The following is an 18,321-nucleotide window of genomic DNA, read 5'->3' on the forward strand; positions in this document are numbered from 1 at the left end:
CTCAAAGTTCGACGTACTGTGCGTTCAGAGATGCTCTTCTGCCTACCTTGGTTGTAACGGGTGGTTATTTGAGTCACTGTTGCCTTTCTATCAGCTCGAACCAGTCTGGCCATTCTCCTCTGACCTCTGGCATCAACAAGGCATTTCCGCCCACAGAACTGCCGCTCACTGGATATTTTTTCTTTTTCGGACCATTCTCTGTAAACCCTAGAGATGGTTGTGCGTGAAAATCCCAGTAGATCAGCAATTTCTGAAATACTCAGACCAGCCCTTCTGGCACCAACAACCACGCCACGTTCAAAGTCACTCAAATCACCTTTCTTCCCCATACTGATGCTCGGTTTGAACTGCAAATTGTCGTAAACCATGTCTACATGCCTAAATGCACTGAGTTGCCGCCATGTGATTGGCTGATTAGAAATTAAGTGTTAACGAGCAGTTGGACAGGTTTACCTAATAAAGTGGCCGGTGAGTGTATATATAAATGTGTTCTGTATAGTGCGTGTTTTGTGTTATCTTTTTTTTCGTATTAAACAATGTAGGGAAGCTATCAATCTCCAATATTAATGTTTCCAAATTATTGCATTTAATTTAATGTTATGTTTAATAGTATTTTTATTATGAAATAAGATTAAATTTCCAAGTATGAAATAAACGACCGAGGACAATCATTATCATTTTTATTCCGTATATACTGTAGCATTGAATCATTTGACAGGGAATGAGTATGTTCTAATTCACAGAATCCAATCAATATGAGCATTTTAGGGATCAGCAAAACTACATAGAAAACATTGCATCAACCAGGTCAAGAACGTTTTTCTGTACGTTTTACAACAAAAGCAAACCTAACCTTGCAATGTGACGACTACATGGTTTAAATACAGCTCTCCTTTCACATTTACAATTTCCAAGCACTCAAACAACAATCAACACTTTTAGGAAACAATTACAAGGCAGCTGTTGCTGTTTACTAGAAGGGAGGTGGGATGCAGTAATGAGGCATCTCTGGCTCAGATGAAGATGACTGATACTTTCATTAGAAGTATAGAAGATGCAGAGAGTAGGAATGTCATACTTTAAAAATAAATATTGAAAGGTAAGACCACGTCAGATCGTTTTCGTTCAGCGTAAACATTCAAAATGCTGTAAACTGAACCACAGAATGCAATTTCAATCCACTTTTTTTTTTTTTTTTTAAGACATGGCAACACAGAACACTGACTTGTTAACACAATAGCAATCAATCAATGATAAAATTTACCAGTCAAAAGCACTCAACATTGCCACATATACTGAGACATGGCAGTTCAACTTTTGGACAAATACATAAAAGTTAATGAACACTTCAGTGAGAATATACAAATGATACTCAGTGTCAGAAATAATGTGAAGACTGTTCTAATGACGAAATCTTCCTCACTGAGGACAAAGCGCTGGCTGAAGAAAAGCGGAATGACAGAAGATCTGCTGAGAAAAAGTCAGCTTGAGCGAAGAGCTACAGCAGCAGGGCACACTGACAACAGTGTTAAAAAAAAGAAGAAGTATCAATAAATCACGATCATCAAGGGAAATGGATAGAAAAGTTCCTTAATTCTTTGTCCATATCGTGTGTTGATCTCATTGAAACAGTGTATTTACACACATTCAAGTTCAAAGGCTGACCGCCATGAAGGAATTAGGCATTAATAGGCCTCCGACGATCAGCTTCAATACTGTTAATGCTGCTGGACCCAAAAGGTCCAGAAGCAACGTCATCCAGATACGCTCCGACCACTCCTGCACTGCTGGGGCCGGAGCCGTCAAACTGAGTGGACGAATAGTACAGGCCCTGGTCGGTGAGTTCCCTACGGCCAATGGTTGACGCAACAGTCGGCGGAAGGTTGACGTCACTTTCGTCCGCCTCGTCCACCTGTGACTTGTAGGAGAACAGGATCTTTGGTTCGGAGCTGCAAGGGAAAAAGAGACAAACATAATCTAAAACTAGTATTCAGCATAACTTTAATCTGTGCGATTCCTCTAACATACCCAAAGAATCCTTTGAGGAATGTGACGTAGATGAGTGGAGCAAAAGCAGAGAAGTAGAGGAAGGTGGTGACATCCACACAGCTAATCAAGAAAAAACAAAGCATTAAAAAAAAATCATCAAATATGTATATACTGCCCTGGTATTTATACTGACCACAGTCCCTCTATAACTCCTGCACATAGAAGGGCACTACCCAGGCCCTGGAAGAAGTTCAATAAGGACAGGATGGCAGCATACACATAAAAACTCCTCTTTGCTGCATGTAGGGGGAAAAAAAACAAAGGTTGATAAACAACAACATATTGCAAGGTAAGCAACCTTTAACACTCGAAAAGCTGTTTTTGACAGTTTCCACAGAAAAGAACACTGGGAGCTGCACACACACATATTGACATTTGAAATGTTTGTGTCAGCTAGACAGTGTGTATTAGGAGTGGGAACCTCTCGGTACCTCACGACACGATATGCGATACAAAGCTCACGATAACGATGATCTGACGATATGGCGATACAACGATTATCAATACATTGGTCAGGAAATCATTCTGGGATATTCTACAAACAACTAATTAACAGAAAACAAGCTTCTAGTGTGAATTGGAATTAGTTTATCACTAGTAGACGTCCAATCCATTTGAACTGGGAGGGTTCCTGGGTCCCTCCCAGTTCAAACGGATTGAACGTCTATGGCTCTCAGTGGCAGTCAATACCACGCAATTCGGTAAATTTTGGGCCATTTAAGGTCTCACTGGAACAGCTCCAATGCAGATTCTTGACTCTTGACAAGGTGATGATGCTGGAACTTTTGTTTGGTGCTGTTCCAGTGAGATTTACAAAGATGACTGCCTGAAGACACCAAATTTCCCTCAGTCCTGGATGATATGGGGCTGCATGTCAAGCAAAGGCATTGGGAAGATGGCTGTGGTTAAATCTTCAATAAATGCACAAGTTTAAATTGAAATTTTAGACAGCTTTCTTATCCCTTCAATTGAAAATATTTTTGTCATTTTCCAAGATGACAATGCATCATGCCACAGAGCTAAAACTGTTAAAGCACTCCTTGGAGAAAGACACATCCAGTCAATGGCATGGCCTGCAAATAGCCCAGATCTCAACTTTATTGATAACCTGTGGTGAAAATAGAAAAAAATGATCCACAGCAAGGCTTCGACCTGCATGGATGATCTGGCAACTGCAAGTTTTGATTATTTCTTTGTTTGTCTCTCATGATTCCATATTTTTGTCCTCAGAATGGAATTATTCCATAAATATTTACCTGCACTTGCTCTATAAGATTAACATTTAACTGACCACCACAATGTTTATTTATTTTAGTGTTTCCGAAGGCTACAGAGTTTCACTTTTGAACTAATTCATTATTTTTTCAAGCTTTTTATCAGAGTTTGTTCGACATGATAAAATGTCTGAGTGAGTGCTCGTCCAAGACTGGCGATTGCATACTTTTTGCTAGGGGTTGTATTATAGTGGAAGATTTTGATAGCAACTTGTTGGTTCCCTTTTTTTAAAAAAAAAAAAAAAAAAAAAACATTGACACCTTTTCAAAAGGATATCTCGATTCTTGGCAGTAGCATATCGATAACCTTTTGGGATACACAGTATCACGATGTACCACCATTGCATGTATCTATATACCGTATTTTCACACTGAAAGGACTATAGAGTGCACCTTCAATGAATGGCCTATTCGAAAACTTTTCAGATAGAGGACGCACCTCATTGTAAGGCACAGTACTACTACTAGTAGTGGTATTGGTTGGGGTTGCATTATGCATCCACTAGGTGGAGCTTCCCTAAAGGGAATGCTTAACCAATGTTGATCCATATACACTCACCGGCCACTTTATTAGATACACCTGTCCAAATGCTCGTTAACACTTAATTTCTAATCAGCCAATCACATGGCGGCAACTCAGTGCATTTAGGCATGTTGCCTCCACAGGTGTAGTTTTGGCTTAGCAAAGCAAAAGCTAGTGTTTTAGGTGCTAGTCACATGATCTGCTCGAAAAATGATTTTGATCCATTATGACATACGTTGTAGGATTCTTGTTCATTTAATCAATTTTTGTTGTTTTATTGCTTTAGAAATTTTATAGACAATATTTTAACAGCTAGGTCTTTATTTTAAAGGGAAAGTTCAGAATTTTTTACATTAGGCTTTATCTTGGAGTTAGCGGGGGTTTGTTTAGTCGTTGGAGTTCATTTGAACAAATTCTGTGCAGTTTGTCGGTTATTTGTTAGTTTCAGGGCTCCGGGGTGGCTAAGCTAGCGCGAGTCAATAGTGGTTGAAATCCACTCCATCGACTAATTAAACCCTCACTAACTCAAAGATTAAGCCTTATGTGAAAACTTCAATTACATGCGATGACATTTTTTTGTTGTCATTTTTATGTTGAGGCAGCAAAAGGAGAAAAATTGGTAAAAAGTAACTGATAAGTTACTTTTAAAGTAACTTAGTTACTTTTAAAGTAACTTAGTTACTTTGATAAGAAATTGGTAAAGTTACTAGATTACTTTTTTGAGGTATAATCAGTAATTAAATTACTTTTTTAAGTCATCTGTGACAACACTGGTGATTTATGACAAAGATCAGATCACATTTGATGGGGATTTTCTGCAGAAATGTGAGAAATTCCAAAAGGTTCAGATACTTTTTCATACCACTGTATATATACTGTGCTGCATATTTAAATTAACAAAGGGGTTTCGTGTCCTTTCAGTAAGCAGACTAAGTGCTCACATTTTACACAAATGTATTCACAGAACTTCCAAGTGGCAACTGTGACTTTACATAGTTGGTGAATTCATGACCTCCATGAGTGTTTACTCAAAACAGTAAGCCTGCCTACTAAAGGGAAGTTAGAGGTTTTTGTTAAATCTCGTAAGTGCCAGAAAAAAATAAACTATCGTTTTAGTTAATATGAAACTGAATTGCATCAGAGGGTTCAAAGACCTACATGCTGACCCCTGTACTATAACAAAACCGCTCTTCCTTAATGTGGGGGGACGGCGTGTCTCAGTGGTAGGGTAGTTGTCCCCCAAGGGTTCGATTCTCTGCCCTGATGAACTTGCCTAAGTGTCTTTGAGCAAGATACTGAACCCCACACTGCTCCTGGTGCTGCGTCATGGCAATGTAGTGTAAAGCGCTTTGAGCGCTATGGATGTCATGCAACAGCCTGTGAAGCCCTTTGTATGTCAGGATATTGCAGCATCTTGAATAACAAATTGCAAAGCACTTTGGAATTCAAATGTCATCTACAAATTCATCTTAAATCTATACATGGGCATTTGTTGTGGTTTGGAACAATACTTTTGTCGCAAGACCGGTTTCCTCTCCTGTCAGATATAGCACGTGTTTTTCTGTTTCGTCCAAGCTCCTGCTATTCTAAACGAAGCAGGAGTAAATAAGTGCTTCCAGTGCTAATTCTTGTCTGTGCCCACCTCTATTCAAACTTACATGGCAGAGATATCCTTTCCCTCACTGGAGTTTTGGGCAAAATCACAATCAACGAGTAAACCTAGAAAAGACATTGCCGGATATGTTAGATATGAATGACACTAAGGCTACGTTCATACTACAGGTCTTAATGCACGAATCCGATTTTTTCGTGTTTTTTCCAACTCCGGTCAGGCATTAACTTGACGGTCTGAACGTGACAAGTCGCATAGAACTGGACCATTTCAAATCCGATCTGGGTCAGTTTCGTATGTGGTACAAATCTGATCTGGGCCACATTTTTCCAGAATGTTGCGGTGGTCCGTACTGTCAAGTCTCCAAATCGGAATTCATGCAGCAATTACCTTAACAAAGAGCGAGAGATATGCTACGGTAGCGGTGCAGCTGCGCGTTATTAGCGCCTAGCTTGTATTGAAAACAGCTTTTGGGGAAGGGCCGGGCTTGACAAGTCATAAAAAAGATAAAAATGGGTTGAGGATAAGCCTGAGAATGATCAGTTTTCTCTCTGCTCTATATGAGCTATATTTCAACATTGCTTACACGGCCGAGAGTCGGGGCAAACTGCCCATATTTGTGTGTGACATGCACGGACAGTGCGTGCATGCTATCGATCCATATAAACTTTGAATATAAGCCTAAATGGGGATTATTTATGTCTGTTATTTGTTTCCTCTTTTTGAAAAGCAAAATATGATATCCCTGGAATGGCGGACGACAGCCAGCATGTGTGGCCATTTATTTTGATGCTTCTGCGCATGCAGGTCTCTTTGCTGAGCGCATCTCAGACTGTGAATTAGTGCGCATGCGTGATACTTAAACGGTCTCAATGGACAAAGGCAGTCTGAACGGGCATGCGAAAAAAACATATATGGCAAAAAATCGGATTTGTGCATCAAGACCTGTAGTATGAACCTAGCCTAAGAGGTGATGAATAATATCAACACTGTTTTTTTCCTCGTGTTTCTCCTGATTACTAACCAAGAAGAAGAAGCAGGAGCTGACCAACCAGAAATGTCGCCCTCCATGTCCGTAGATGTTAAAGTCCTCAGCAGATAGGTGACTGTCCGGGTAGAGGATTTCTAAAGTGCCCTAGAGGGGATACGTATTGTGTTTACATTTGGAGTGTGTGCATCATTCCAGCCGTAAGACCCTACCAATGTACAAAAAAAGAATTAAACAAATATTTTACCCTTATAACAAATTCCTTAAAAGTCATCTTACTCCAAAGTCCGAACCACTAATGGGTAAGAAGTTTGCTTGAGTGAGCGATCAAGGATTAACCCAAGTTTTGTTTGTTCATTGGCAGTTTTGCAACACAGAAGCAGCCTCAACTAATGGTGTCAAGACAGAAAAGAAATTCCTACAATCTTGAGATCAGATCAAACAAGGATGTGCCGCTTTATGTACTTTAGCAACACAAGAAGGCCACAGCCCCCTTCTTTTATGTGTGGTCACTCTAAACATTTAAATTAGAGGAATCCTGCAATATTTGATGCAATTACAACAATAAAATATGGTTATTCAATTATCACCAAAACTAAATGGAAAAAGAATCATTGTAAATATTTTTACTGATTTTTCTTTTCACCTACAAATGACAAAGCCCACCTGTACAACTTAAAAATCAAATGTGGCCACTTAGAACTAACGGATACCCCCCTCTGCTCTCATCAGTATTTAATTCCTTTTCCACTTTATTACAGTGTTAAGCGCATTACTTCCACTTGTATTACAGCTACTTTAAGAGAAATACACGACAAAAATTGTGCTTGGTTTCAGATATTCAACTGGAAATTAGTATGTATGTACTATATAATAAGGTCAGCAACAGTCATATGAAAGTACCTGTGTAATAGAGTATGCCAGTGCAAGCACAGCAGTGATAGCCAGCACCCGCTTTATGCTGGATTTACTCTCCAGGTGACCTAATAAATATAAAATGAGCAAATTTAGCATTTGTAATTTTGACAAAAACCCCAACCACAATGGTGTTTAAAATATTAACATATGTAAAGTGAAATTACAGGGCCAACTAACCAAAAGCCAGTCCTAGAATGACAACACTGAGTTCAATTGTCAGTAAGAAGAAGCGGGTGATCTCCCACAATACCTTTGAAAAGAAAGCAAGACAAGAAACAGAGATCAGGAGAATCCACTGTGGTAAAACAGAAATGTTCTAAAGGACAAAGAACATGTTCTTAACCATTACATAAGCATTTTCTGTTTGCTCAGGGAAACCAGTTCATTGTGTTCATAGTTGGTTATCTGTTGTCTGACCGTTTTAGTCTACCAAGACACGTTTTTAGCGCGTCAGTCATGTCATTGTCATTAAAAAATTGTTCGTTGACAAAATATTTGTAATTGTCATCACTGGCGAAAACAACAACGCCTCTGGCCAAAAAAAGAAGAAACTGTATGATGTGGCAGCTAATTATTGCACAATGCAAGTCATAACCATCAGAAGTGTTGCCGCAGAAAAAATACAGTATTGTGCAATGTTCAATTTCATCTATTTGTGTATTTTGCCAAACTTGTACAAGGGTGAGCCTCATTTTTCTTTATTGGTGGCGTGTTGGCAAATTTCAATAAATTATATTAAAACTTGCTATGACATTACTCACACCTGCCTAGTTTAGTACAGCAACCTAAACTTGAATAATGCTCAGCTTAACAACAATAATGTATACTAGGGGTGGGAACCTTTGGGTAGCTCATGATACGATACGATTTGCAATACAAGGCTCACTATATGGCGATTCAACAATCATCGATATATGGTTGAGGAAATCATTCTAGGATATTCAACAAAACAACTAATAAAACAGAAAAACAAGTTACTTTAATCCTTGTGCTGTGAATTGCAATGAGTTTATCACTAGCAGGCGTCCAATTCATTTGAACTCGGAGGGTGGGTGCCATCCCTCCCACTTCGAATGGATTGGACGTCTATGACCGTCAGTGGTAGTCAATTCAAGTAGGGCTGCAGCTATCGATTATTTTAGAAGTCGATTAATCGAGGAACTAGTTCGAATAATCGAGTAATCGGATAAGGAACATCAAAAATTAAAATACCTGAGCCTCAAATGGTATTAAAAAAAGATCTATGCACAACAAAAGAACAATTGGGTAACTTACATAGCAAAAGTCCGCTAGCTTAAATGCGATAAACTTGTAACTTTTTTTTTTCAATGCTCTTAACAATAGGTTCAAACACATATTCCCACAAAAAACAGCTAAACATATCTATAAACGAAAATACGAAGGCATTACAAAACATTAGCTCAAACAAAAACTTAGCTTACGTTGGTCTTAACAGGGAGCAGTTGGATTCAGCCATGAGGCAGACCAGCGGGCAGTGTATCCACCCTAATGAATAAAACTAAATGGAAACTTTTTCAAAATAAACAAAAAAAAAATACTAAACAAATCCGCGAAGCAATAAAATTTTAATTTGAATATTTTTTTCTCATCGAATAGTCGAGTTAATTGATTAACCGTTGCAGCACTGAATTCCAGGCAACAAGTTCGTTCTGAGGCATTTGACGTCATTTTCTGTTTATTTTGGGTTACTGCCAAGGAAGTGAATCAAGACTGTCCCCAAGTGAACATGAAGGGACACAAAGTTAATAAATGCCTTAAAATGAACAGGATATGACCTGTAGATGCCCACAAAATATTGGCTATGAATACTCTGGTTTCGGTGCCATTGACGGTACTAAATGTCCAAATCAGTGAAAAATGATTTAGATGTCTAGCGCTGTCGATGGCAGCCAGTGAGCTAACACATACCGTACACTATTTTTATGGAAGATTTTGGTAGTAACCTATTGGTTACTTTTTAAAAACCATAACCAAAAAAAAAACAATAACACCTTTTTATAACGATATTTCAATTCTTGGTCGGAACATACTGATAAACTTTTGGGCTACAAACTATTCCGATATATCACCTTTTTGATATATTGCCACACCCCTGATGTATATGTTATTGTTTTGGTTATGGTTTCCAGAGGTGTAGAACTACACTGCTGTTTCCGATGTCTGAACTGTACTTATTGTTGCGAGAGCAGAAGCCAATTTATTAAATGCACTTCCTTACTTTGTCGATGATGGTGGCAGAGCTGGATGCACTGACAGTCATTGATACAATGGCCCGGGTGATTCCAACTGCTGCTACGACAAATACCTAAGACATACACAACAAGTTAGAAAAACGTAAATATGCCACCAGTCCAGTAAGCAAAGAAAAATCTGCTGTGGTATGACAAGCATGATCGTTTAATGCATTAAAAGTAGGGCTGTCAAAATTATCGCGTTAACGGGCGTTAATTAATTTTTTTAATTAATCACGTTAAAATATTTGACGCAATTAACGCACTAGGCCCGCTCAGACAGATTTAAATGTCAGTACAGTGAAAGGCCAACTTGTTAACTGTGTTTTATGGAGTTTTTCCGCCCTCTGCTGGCGCTTGGGTGTGACTTGCATATGTTATGTGGCGTAATGTCGCCCTCTGCTGGCGATTCAGTGCAGCTGATTATTTGGGTTTCGGAGCGCTTTTCTGACGTGATTATATGTCGACGCGAACTCACACTAATAGACAGTGCTCTTCAGACCAGCTAACGTCCGCATCCAGTATTCAGTGGCAGTTCTCATAGCCCCATCACACTGTTTGTGTCTAATACATGCATCGCTTGTGAGTTATAGTCCTCCTTTGTTTATATTCATGAGCATTAGATAGTTATTGATGATGTGTATTTGAATTTGTTCACATATATGGTGAAATGCAGTTACATTGTTAGATGCTTGTGAGCTAATTGGCTAGTGCTACTGCTCAAATGGACACGTGTGTGCACATTTTATATTATTTTGTGATTTATGCAAGTTATTGACACATTGCCTTGTTATTTTCAGTTTTACAAAAATACAAGAAACGTGCTCCTGTCAAAAAGAGATGACTTCAGTAAAGCCCATGCAACTTTGCCACACCGTCTGATTTCTTTTTGGAACTTATGTTCGCTATCTGTCAATTTGTGTACTCACACACATTGAGGACAGAATAGGGCTACTAGTTTATTTTTTGATTGAAAATTTTAAAAAAGAAAGTTTTATTAAAACGAAAACATTAAGAGGCGTTTTAATATAACATTTCTATAACTTGTACTAATATTAATCTTTTAAGAACTACAAGTCTTTCTATCCATGAATCACTTTAACAGAATGTTAATAATGTTAATGCCATCTTGGTAATTTATTGTTATAATAAACAAATACAGTCCTTATGTACCGTATGTTGAATGTATATATCCATCTTGTCTTTTCTTTCCATTCCAACAATAATTTACAGAAAAATATGGCATATTTTATAGATGGTTTGAATTGCGATTAATTGCGATTAATTACGATTAATTAATTTTTAAGCTGTAATTAACTCGATTAAAAATTTTAATCGTTTGACAGCCCTAATTAAAAGCCAAATATCCTTCTAACTGTACTTTTTACATGCTTTCACGAGGGACCATCAATGTAGTGAAAATATTTGTAGCAGAAATGAATGTGAAGGAAATAGACAAATATTTAACGTAGGTCTGCAGCTATCGATTATTTTAGTTGTTGATAAATGGATAAAGTAGTTAGTTCCAGTAATCGGATAAGGAACATTAAAATTTATAATACCTAAGCTGAGCCTCAACCGGTATAAAAAATAAATAAATAAATTAGGATCTAAGTACAACAAAAGAACAATTGGCTACATTGCAAAAGTCCGCTAGCTTAAACGCTACAAAATGCCAACGTTTTTTTTTTTTTTCAATGCCATTAACAAATGGTTCAAACACATATTCCCACAAAAAATGGCTAAATATACCTATAAGCTAAATAACGAATGCATAAAAAAAAAAAAAAAAAATTTGCTTAAACAAAAACTTATCTTAATTCAAATTCAGTGAAGATCACTTTTAGTGCTGTCAAATTTATCGCGTTAACGGGTAGTAATTATTTTTTTAAATTAATCACGTTAAAATATCTGACGCAATTATAGCATGCACGGAATGACCCGTTCATGCGTTGCCTCAAACAGTTTACAATGGGAAAAGGCAGAGAAATGCGAGTGGACACAGGCGTTCATTGAACCGCGCCTTTTATTGACTTATGCTTTGGCAACTCTGTCACAACAAATATAAGTATTGTGGCAAACAACGTGGGGAATAATTTTTCTTAGCACGCTTAATTGAACACAACGCAGAACATTCTGTATACCATTTGCAGCCACCACTGACAGTCATGGTTGCCCAACTTCCCATCATGCATTTTGGAAGAACAGTTAACTCGCTACAGTATCATTTAGTGAAAGCACAACAAAAATAATATTCCTATCTCTCACAGAAGACAATCTTTCTTAACACGCTTACATGAACATAACACAGAACATACTGTATACTATTTGCAGCCACCACTGACAGTCATGGTTGCGCAACTTCCCATCATGCATTTGGGCGGAACAGTTAAGTCGCTAGAGTATCATTTGGTGAAAGCACAACAAAATAATAATCCTATCTCTCCAAAAAAATGTTTAAAAAAAGAAAAGCGCTAAGTGTAAAGAGAACTGGCATTATCAATCAAAATAGCTATGCAAAATACACATAAAACTTACTGCAACTTTGCCTTGGCTCGATCTCTAATTTAAAACTCGCCATTAACACCTTGTGGTGTATGTCAATCACTACCTTACGTAGTTAAAGACACTGTGGAAGAACGGCAGGGAGCCCATGTGACGTCCCGCTCGGCGACGTCAATAATGGCTAGCTATTTATTTATTTTTTGATTGAAAATTTTACAAATTTTATTACAACGAAGACATTAAGAGGGGTTTTAATATAAAATTACTATAACTTGTAATCAAATGTATCTTTTAAGAACTACAAGTCTTTCTGTCCGTGGATCCCTTAAACAGAAAGAATTTAATAATGTTAATGCCATCTTGTGGATTTATTGTTATAATAAACAAATACAGAACTTGTGTACAGTGTGTTGAATGTTTATGTCCGTCTTGTGTCTTACGTTTCCATTCCAACAATAATTTACAGAAAAATATGGCATATTTTAGAGATGTTTGAATTGCGATTAATTACGATTAATTTTTAAGCTGTGATTAACTCGATTAAAAATTGTAATCGTTTGACAGCCCTAATAATTTTCCATGCGAAGGTATTTTCTTAAATGTGACTAACTTGAAGCCTACTAGCATCAAAAAGTATTTTGCTTTATTTTGCAGATTCCACTATATTCGATGCTATGTTGAGCCCTACCAGCAGGTAAAAAGTGATGAAGATGGGGCTGGATGTGACCCGAATCTTTGCCCTCGCTGAGGGTAGTTTCCACATCAGGAAAACAAAGAAGGCCACATTAGGTATGAGGAGAAGAAGATCCCAGAAACGCACCCTGGTATAGCAAACAGAAAACCATTACACTATCAGTGAGTGGGGTGTGTGGTGGCGGGTGGAAGTCATTTGTTTACCTGGAGTCACCAACATCCTCATACAAAATCTGTAGACATTTGTGAGGTTTGCTGACGTTGGATTCTAAATCCGGTAACCAGGTGGGAAATATCGACGTATTCTCCAGCGGCGTGGATGTGCTGTTGCCATTATATTGAGAAAATCTAACCACAGGAGTGGCTAGCATGTTTGACACGCCTGAGGGAGGGAAAAATTATATTAACAATACACAATGTATACCAAGACAAACACACCGTTTCTGGAAATAATTAACAGAGAACCTCTTGTCAATGCATATCAGTGATCCACTCATTGCAAACAACCATTTTCATCACTGTCATAGTTAGAGCTTGAATGTAGGTTTTAGTAGGTCTGTATCCGTTCTATGGTCTGTTCTTAAAAACAAATATTAGGAAACAGCCTGACCAAACTAAAATGAAAGTATCAGATTTTGGACTCCATAGCGATTTCCTCCGAACATGTAGGATTTAGGGGAAGTAAAGAACTACCATGACGCCCTCCTCAAAAGGGATTTACTGTTATAAATGCTGATTAAATGACCAAAAACACGAAAGTAGCATAATACTCCCTGTGTTGGCATGATTTTAACACTCTTGTTAGGTATACGGGTTACCCCCGGATACTGTCTGTTTGTTAGCCTACGCTGCTAACTAGCATGTTCTTAGCCAATGTTAGTCTACTTTTGTAAAATGAAATACATCCTTTTAAACACTTAGTACATTGCAATAACCACGAGGGTTTAAATATTTCATATTACTGGTGTGTCTATCAGTTTCGCTAGTACCAAAACGAAACTGCAAAATACATTGCAACTGCTATATAAAACGCTAATTTTCCGCTGTTTTACCTTATACTTACGGAGGACTCGGTTTTTGTTGTACTGCTGTAAACGCTGCTGTGAATGAAAAATTATACAGCGTAGCGCATGATTCCCATGCTGCCCTATAGACGACACAAGTCATTAAAATGTTCGATATGATCCGAACATTTTTGTTTTCTGGCCAGTTCCGTGCACTAATATCCTCATAGGTCAGCTGACATTTTGGAGCTTCGCGGAGCACATATCGCGAGAGATTTATAATGACGTCATGATCGCTATCGCGTCATTCTTCCATCATATTATTTTATTAATTAATTTATTCGGCGATGTCAGGGGTCGGCAACCCAAAATGTTGATAGAGCCATATTGGAGCAAAAAATATATATATATCTGGAGCCGCCAAAAAAGTAAAGCTTTATATAAGTTTTATAATGAAGGAAACACATGCTGTATGTATCTATCTAAGCTATATTTGCCTACTATCAAAATGACTTAAGTTGGCAACGTTCTTCATGATAACCGTATTTTCCGCACTATAAGGCACACCTGAAAGCCTTTAATTTTCTGAAAAGACGACAATGCGCCTAATAATTCAGTGTGCCTTGTATACAGTCCCTGACAAAAGTTGTCGCTTATTCATTTTGTAGAAACAATTGCTAATAATCTGACTTTTAATTATTCAATTGGTTTCATAAATGGCTCATATGAAACTCAAGATCCTCCCAAATGATGTTGAATGTACAAAAATATATTTGTTTCACTGAAAAAAGATTTATCATTTGATGAAGACATATAGGTCAAATTTTGGCAAGACAAAAGTTTTGTTGCCTACAGAAAGTAGTGTGAAAATTGAACAAAAAATGTACTTCAAATATAAAAAATATGTTACATAAAATAAGCGAATTAAGTAGTGGTGCTGTGAGATGAGAGAGTATGAATCCCTGCCGAACCGCATGGATGCAGTCCTTTAAGCCCATGGAAGTCATACAAAATATTAATTTTGGATCTCACAGCACCACTTCTAGTATTGGTTCTAATGGCGTACCGCAAGCAACACGTCACTTCCACTCATTAATATTCATAACATTAGCTACTGTTGCTAAGTAGGGACAAGCCAGTTTGTCCCTAGTAGGAAATGAATGGAAATCGTGTACGAAGGAGATGTTTACAGAGCTAAACCTACCAATTCTCTCTGAAAATGATGTGCCTGGTGCCAAATTGACTGGCAAAGATGTGGAAGAACATAAAAATGTTCAGTTAAAGAGATGGCTTGAGTGTCGAAGGCTGAAAAAGACGAAAAAAAAACGAGCCGACCTAAGCATAGCTTTAGCTTTTTTATCGAAGCGACTGACAATGACATTCTCCTGTTTCAACAAGCTATCCTTTACCATCAGCCCTGTCTTTCTTATATATCCTCTGGTTGTCCTACGTCTCTTACCGTTCTTGGGGGTAATTTAGTTAGCTTTGTGTAGCGATTGCAAATGCTACTCAGTGACAGCTAATGAACACTTTTAATTTTTTCATTGATAACACATCTTAATCCTATAATTTATTTACACTTCCCCCTTACTAAAGTTGTTTGTTTTTATATACAGTGGGGGGAACAAGTATTTGATACACAGTCAATGGGAAAACCCATTGGCAGTGTATGAAATACTTGTTCTCCCCACTGTATATAACAGAAACGGTAACAGTGGCAGTCGGATACCATTGTAATTCTTTTCAGGTCATTCATTGTCAAACAGAAGCAGTACGGCACAATGTTACGCTAAAAAAATAAGTTAAAAGTATAAAAATGGCTTACCTCTTTGTCCTCTGAAAGACCATGCCAACCCAACATGTTTACTGCATATGAAACGTGAATGGATTCGCCGAGCTGGTGTTAAAGTCCGCGCAAGTTGATTCGGTCTTCACATTTTTTCCTCCCGAGTTTTTGGTTTCCGGAAACGTATGAAGAAAGCATCCTTCATGTGTCGTAATGTCTAGAGTCGTTTCTACAAGTTCCAAAAAAGCAATGCGTGATCAGCATGTTCGTTTTTGAAAGATTACCGGAGAAAAGTAGCACTAATTACGTTGGGTCTATGCGAGGGCGGGTCTATAATGTCCCACTTCGGCTTTACTTCCGCTTTACGATGCGACGTCACAGTCTAAAAATAGTCTGCGTGCGGTACGCCAATTAGGATGACCAGACTTTGATTTCCAAAAAAAGAGGACACTTGGCAAGCCTCGAGATACTTCAATTTTACTCCAAGTTCAGTCAAAGATGCCTTATCACTTTAAAATATTTAAAGTGCACCTCCTGCGACTGGATAGAAAATTCAGTTTTATAACTAGATAATAGCTATACAACCTGTTGGAATTGTTGTGCATACAGTTAACATTTATGCTTTCCTTATAGTTAGTCACCTGATAGGATAGGGTGACCATATTTTGATTTCCAAAAAAGAGAACACTCAGCCCGGCCTCAAGATACTTGAAGTTCACTCAAAGATGTCTATATCACTTTGATATATTTAAAGTATGCCCCCTCACTCTGGACGGGAAAATGCAGTTTGAAAATAAAAAAAATAAATAATAATGACTAAAATATAATATATATATGTATAATGCAGACCCACGGAATTGTAGTCCAGTCAATACACATACACACAGTAGGCTATGTGCCAACAAAACATTTTTATAAATTACTATCACGACAATTGTCCTTGACAAATTGTTATTCCCATTCAATTGATATTTTAAAATTTTTTATAAATTACTATCACGACAATTGTCCTTATTTTCATTCAAAGTTCTAGATTGCATTGCACACAAACTGTAAACTGACAAACTATTCAACCAGCATGTTTCCAAACGTAGTTTCCCATAATGCCTAGCATGGTTTAGCCAACTGATAGCTAGCTGAGGCAAAAAACAAACTTTGCTAGAAAAGTTTACAATCATTGGCAGCGCAACGATGCGACACCAAATGGGATTTTACAGTCAAAGCTCCGACAGAAGTCAACAGTTGCCATTATTTGCGTATTTAGCGTTAAAAACCTAACAACTGGGCAGGCGTTGTGGCCAAATCGCCAACCCAGTAGATGGCGGTAATGCCTCATTATAGGGGTAAACTGCCAACAAAAACAAGAGCTACTCCTTCCCTCCCCTCTAGTAGGAGCCATGTCAACTGCTGCCATCCAGCGGCCGGAGAAATTCTCTTCAAATTGGTCCCGTGAAAAAAATCATAAAAAACGGACATTTTTATGAATTTATAAAACTCGCCCGGACGACGAGGATACTACGTGAAAGTAGGACGTGTCCGGACAAAAAAGGACGTTTGGTCACCCTATGATAGACTAACTTCTGTCTAGTCAGTCTTTCCTTTGTCCTGGGCCATGTGGCCCCCATGTTGTCTGCGCATTCTATTCTATGTTCTATGTTGCTTTCCTGACCCCTCCCATCCTTATCGTTTGCCCCTGAATAAATAAGGTTGCTATCATAGCAACTGGGGGGAGCAGCTACCAACCTCCACAAAAGCTACATCAACTTCCTGCGTGTTCTTTTTAGCCAAGCTACGTGTCCATAAACCTGGCTTCCAATCTAACATAACCAAAGACACAAATTCAAAATCTCAGAGGTTACCCAACAGGCTTTATTATTCCTAAAAGTGAATGAAAATAATGTTTTAAAACATGGCATTAAATAATGTTTTTATTAAATTCCTCTTCTGTATTAGCAAATCATCCTTGAAAAAAATAATAACTTTTCAATTCTTACCATTCAAATAAATAATCTGAAATAATGGTCTAAATAACAACTCTTCTGTAGAAAATCCAGCTTTAACAAAAAGCTCTTTTCCCTTTCCAGTGAAATCCTGTAAATCAAACCATAGCCTCACAAAAATATTAATAAAAAAAAAAAAAAAAAGTCACTTTAGTCTTTGTTTTTTTGTGTGTTTAAGCACTTTGGCACTGCTCCGATGTCTGTTTTCTCTGTTACTGAGCACAGCAGAACCAGGCTCTCTGGGAACATGTCAAAGGCAGCACAGTACCATAGTATCAGGAATGAAAATGGGTCAGGGGTTAAAAAGGTGAGAAGGGTGTGGAGGAAATATGTTCCGGTAGGGCTGTCCCAAACGGCTAATTTTCTCCCGATTAGTCAGCAGACTATTTTTACAAGCAGTCGACTAATAATTTTTTATTTTAATTTTAATTTTTTAAAAGTAATTTAGCAATGAAATTTTTGTTGACGCGTATTCATTCACTAAACATTTTGGAATTCTTTATTCAAATACAAATAAACATGTAAATAACAATAATTAATCACACATAAACAATGAGGTCAAATGCTGATAGTAGGCCTGAATGATATAGGGAAAAAAACATAATGGCCATTTTTGGGGATTTTCACCAAATAACTTGAATAGCTACGTTTGGGATAGCTGCACTGTTGACTAGAGGTGTGCGAAATTTCCGATTCTTAGATTATTCGCGATTCGGC

The 18,321-nt window shown here is 37.7% G+C and overlaps 1 protein-coding gene across 2 annotated transcripts; it reads right to left on the bottom strand.

The window, feature by feature from the left end:
* Positions 1-661: 661 nt before the first annotated feature.
* Positions 662-14,078, bottom strand: tpra1 (transmembrane protein, adipocyte asscociated 1). Of its 2 annotated transcripts, none has more exons than XM_057847152.1 (11): positions 13,878-14,078; positions 13,019-13,196; positions 12,810-12,942; positions 9,604-9,690; positions 7,542-7,614; positions 7,350-7,429; positions 6,483-6,593; positions 5,505-5,565; positions 2,183-2,285; positions 2,029-2,109; positions 662-1,949 (listed from the first exon to the last, which is right to left on the bottom strand). In XM_057847152.1, the coding sequence occupies exons 2-11, from the start codon at positions 13,183-13,185 to the stop codon at positions 1,679-1,681; spliced, it is 1,167 nt and encodes a 388-aa protein (XP_057703135.1). In that variant the 5' UTR covers positions 13,186-13,196; positions 13,878-14,078; the 3' UTR covers positions 662-1,678. The 2 variants fall into 2 exon arrangements, with proteins under 2 accessions (XP_057703135.1, XP_057703133.1); XM_057847150.1 differs by having other exon boundaries at positions 13,867-14,078.
* Between the last annotated feature and the right edge of the window lie 4,243 nt (positions 14,079-18,321).

Source organism: Corythoichthys intestinalis, chromosome 9 (assembly GCF_030265065.1).
Source record: "Corythoichthys intestinalis isolate RoL2023-P3 chromosome 9, ASM3026506v1, whole genome shotgun sequence".
Lineage (NCBI taxonomy): Eukaryota > Metazoa > Chordata > Actinopteri > Syngnathiformes > Syngnathidae > Corythoichthys > Corythoichthys intestinalis.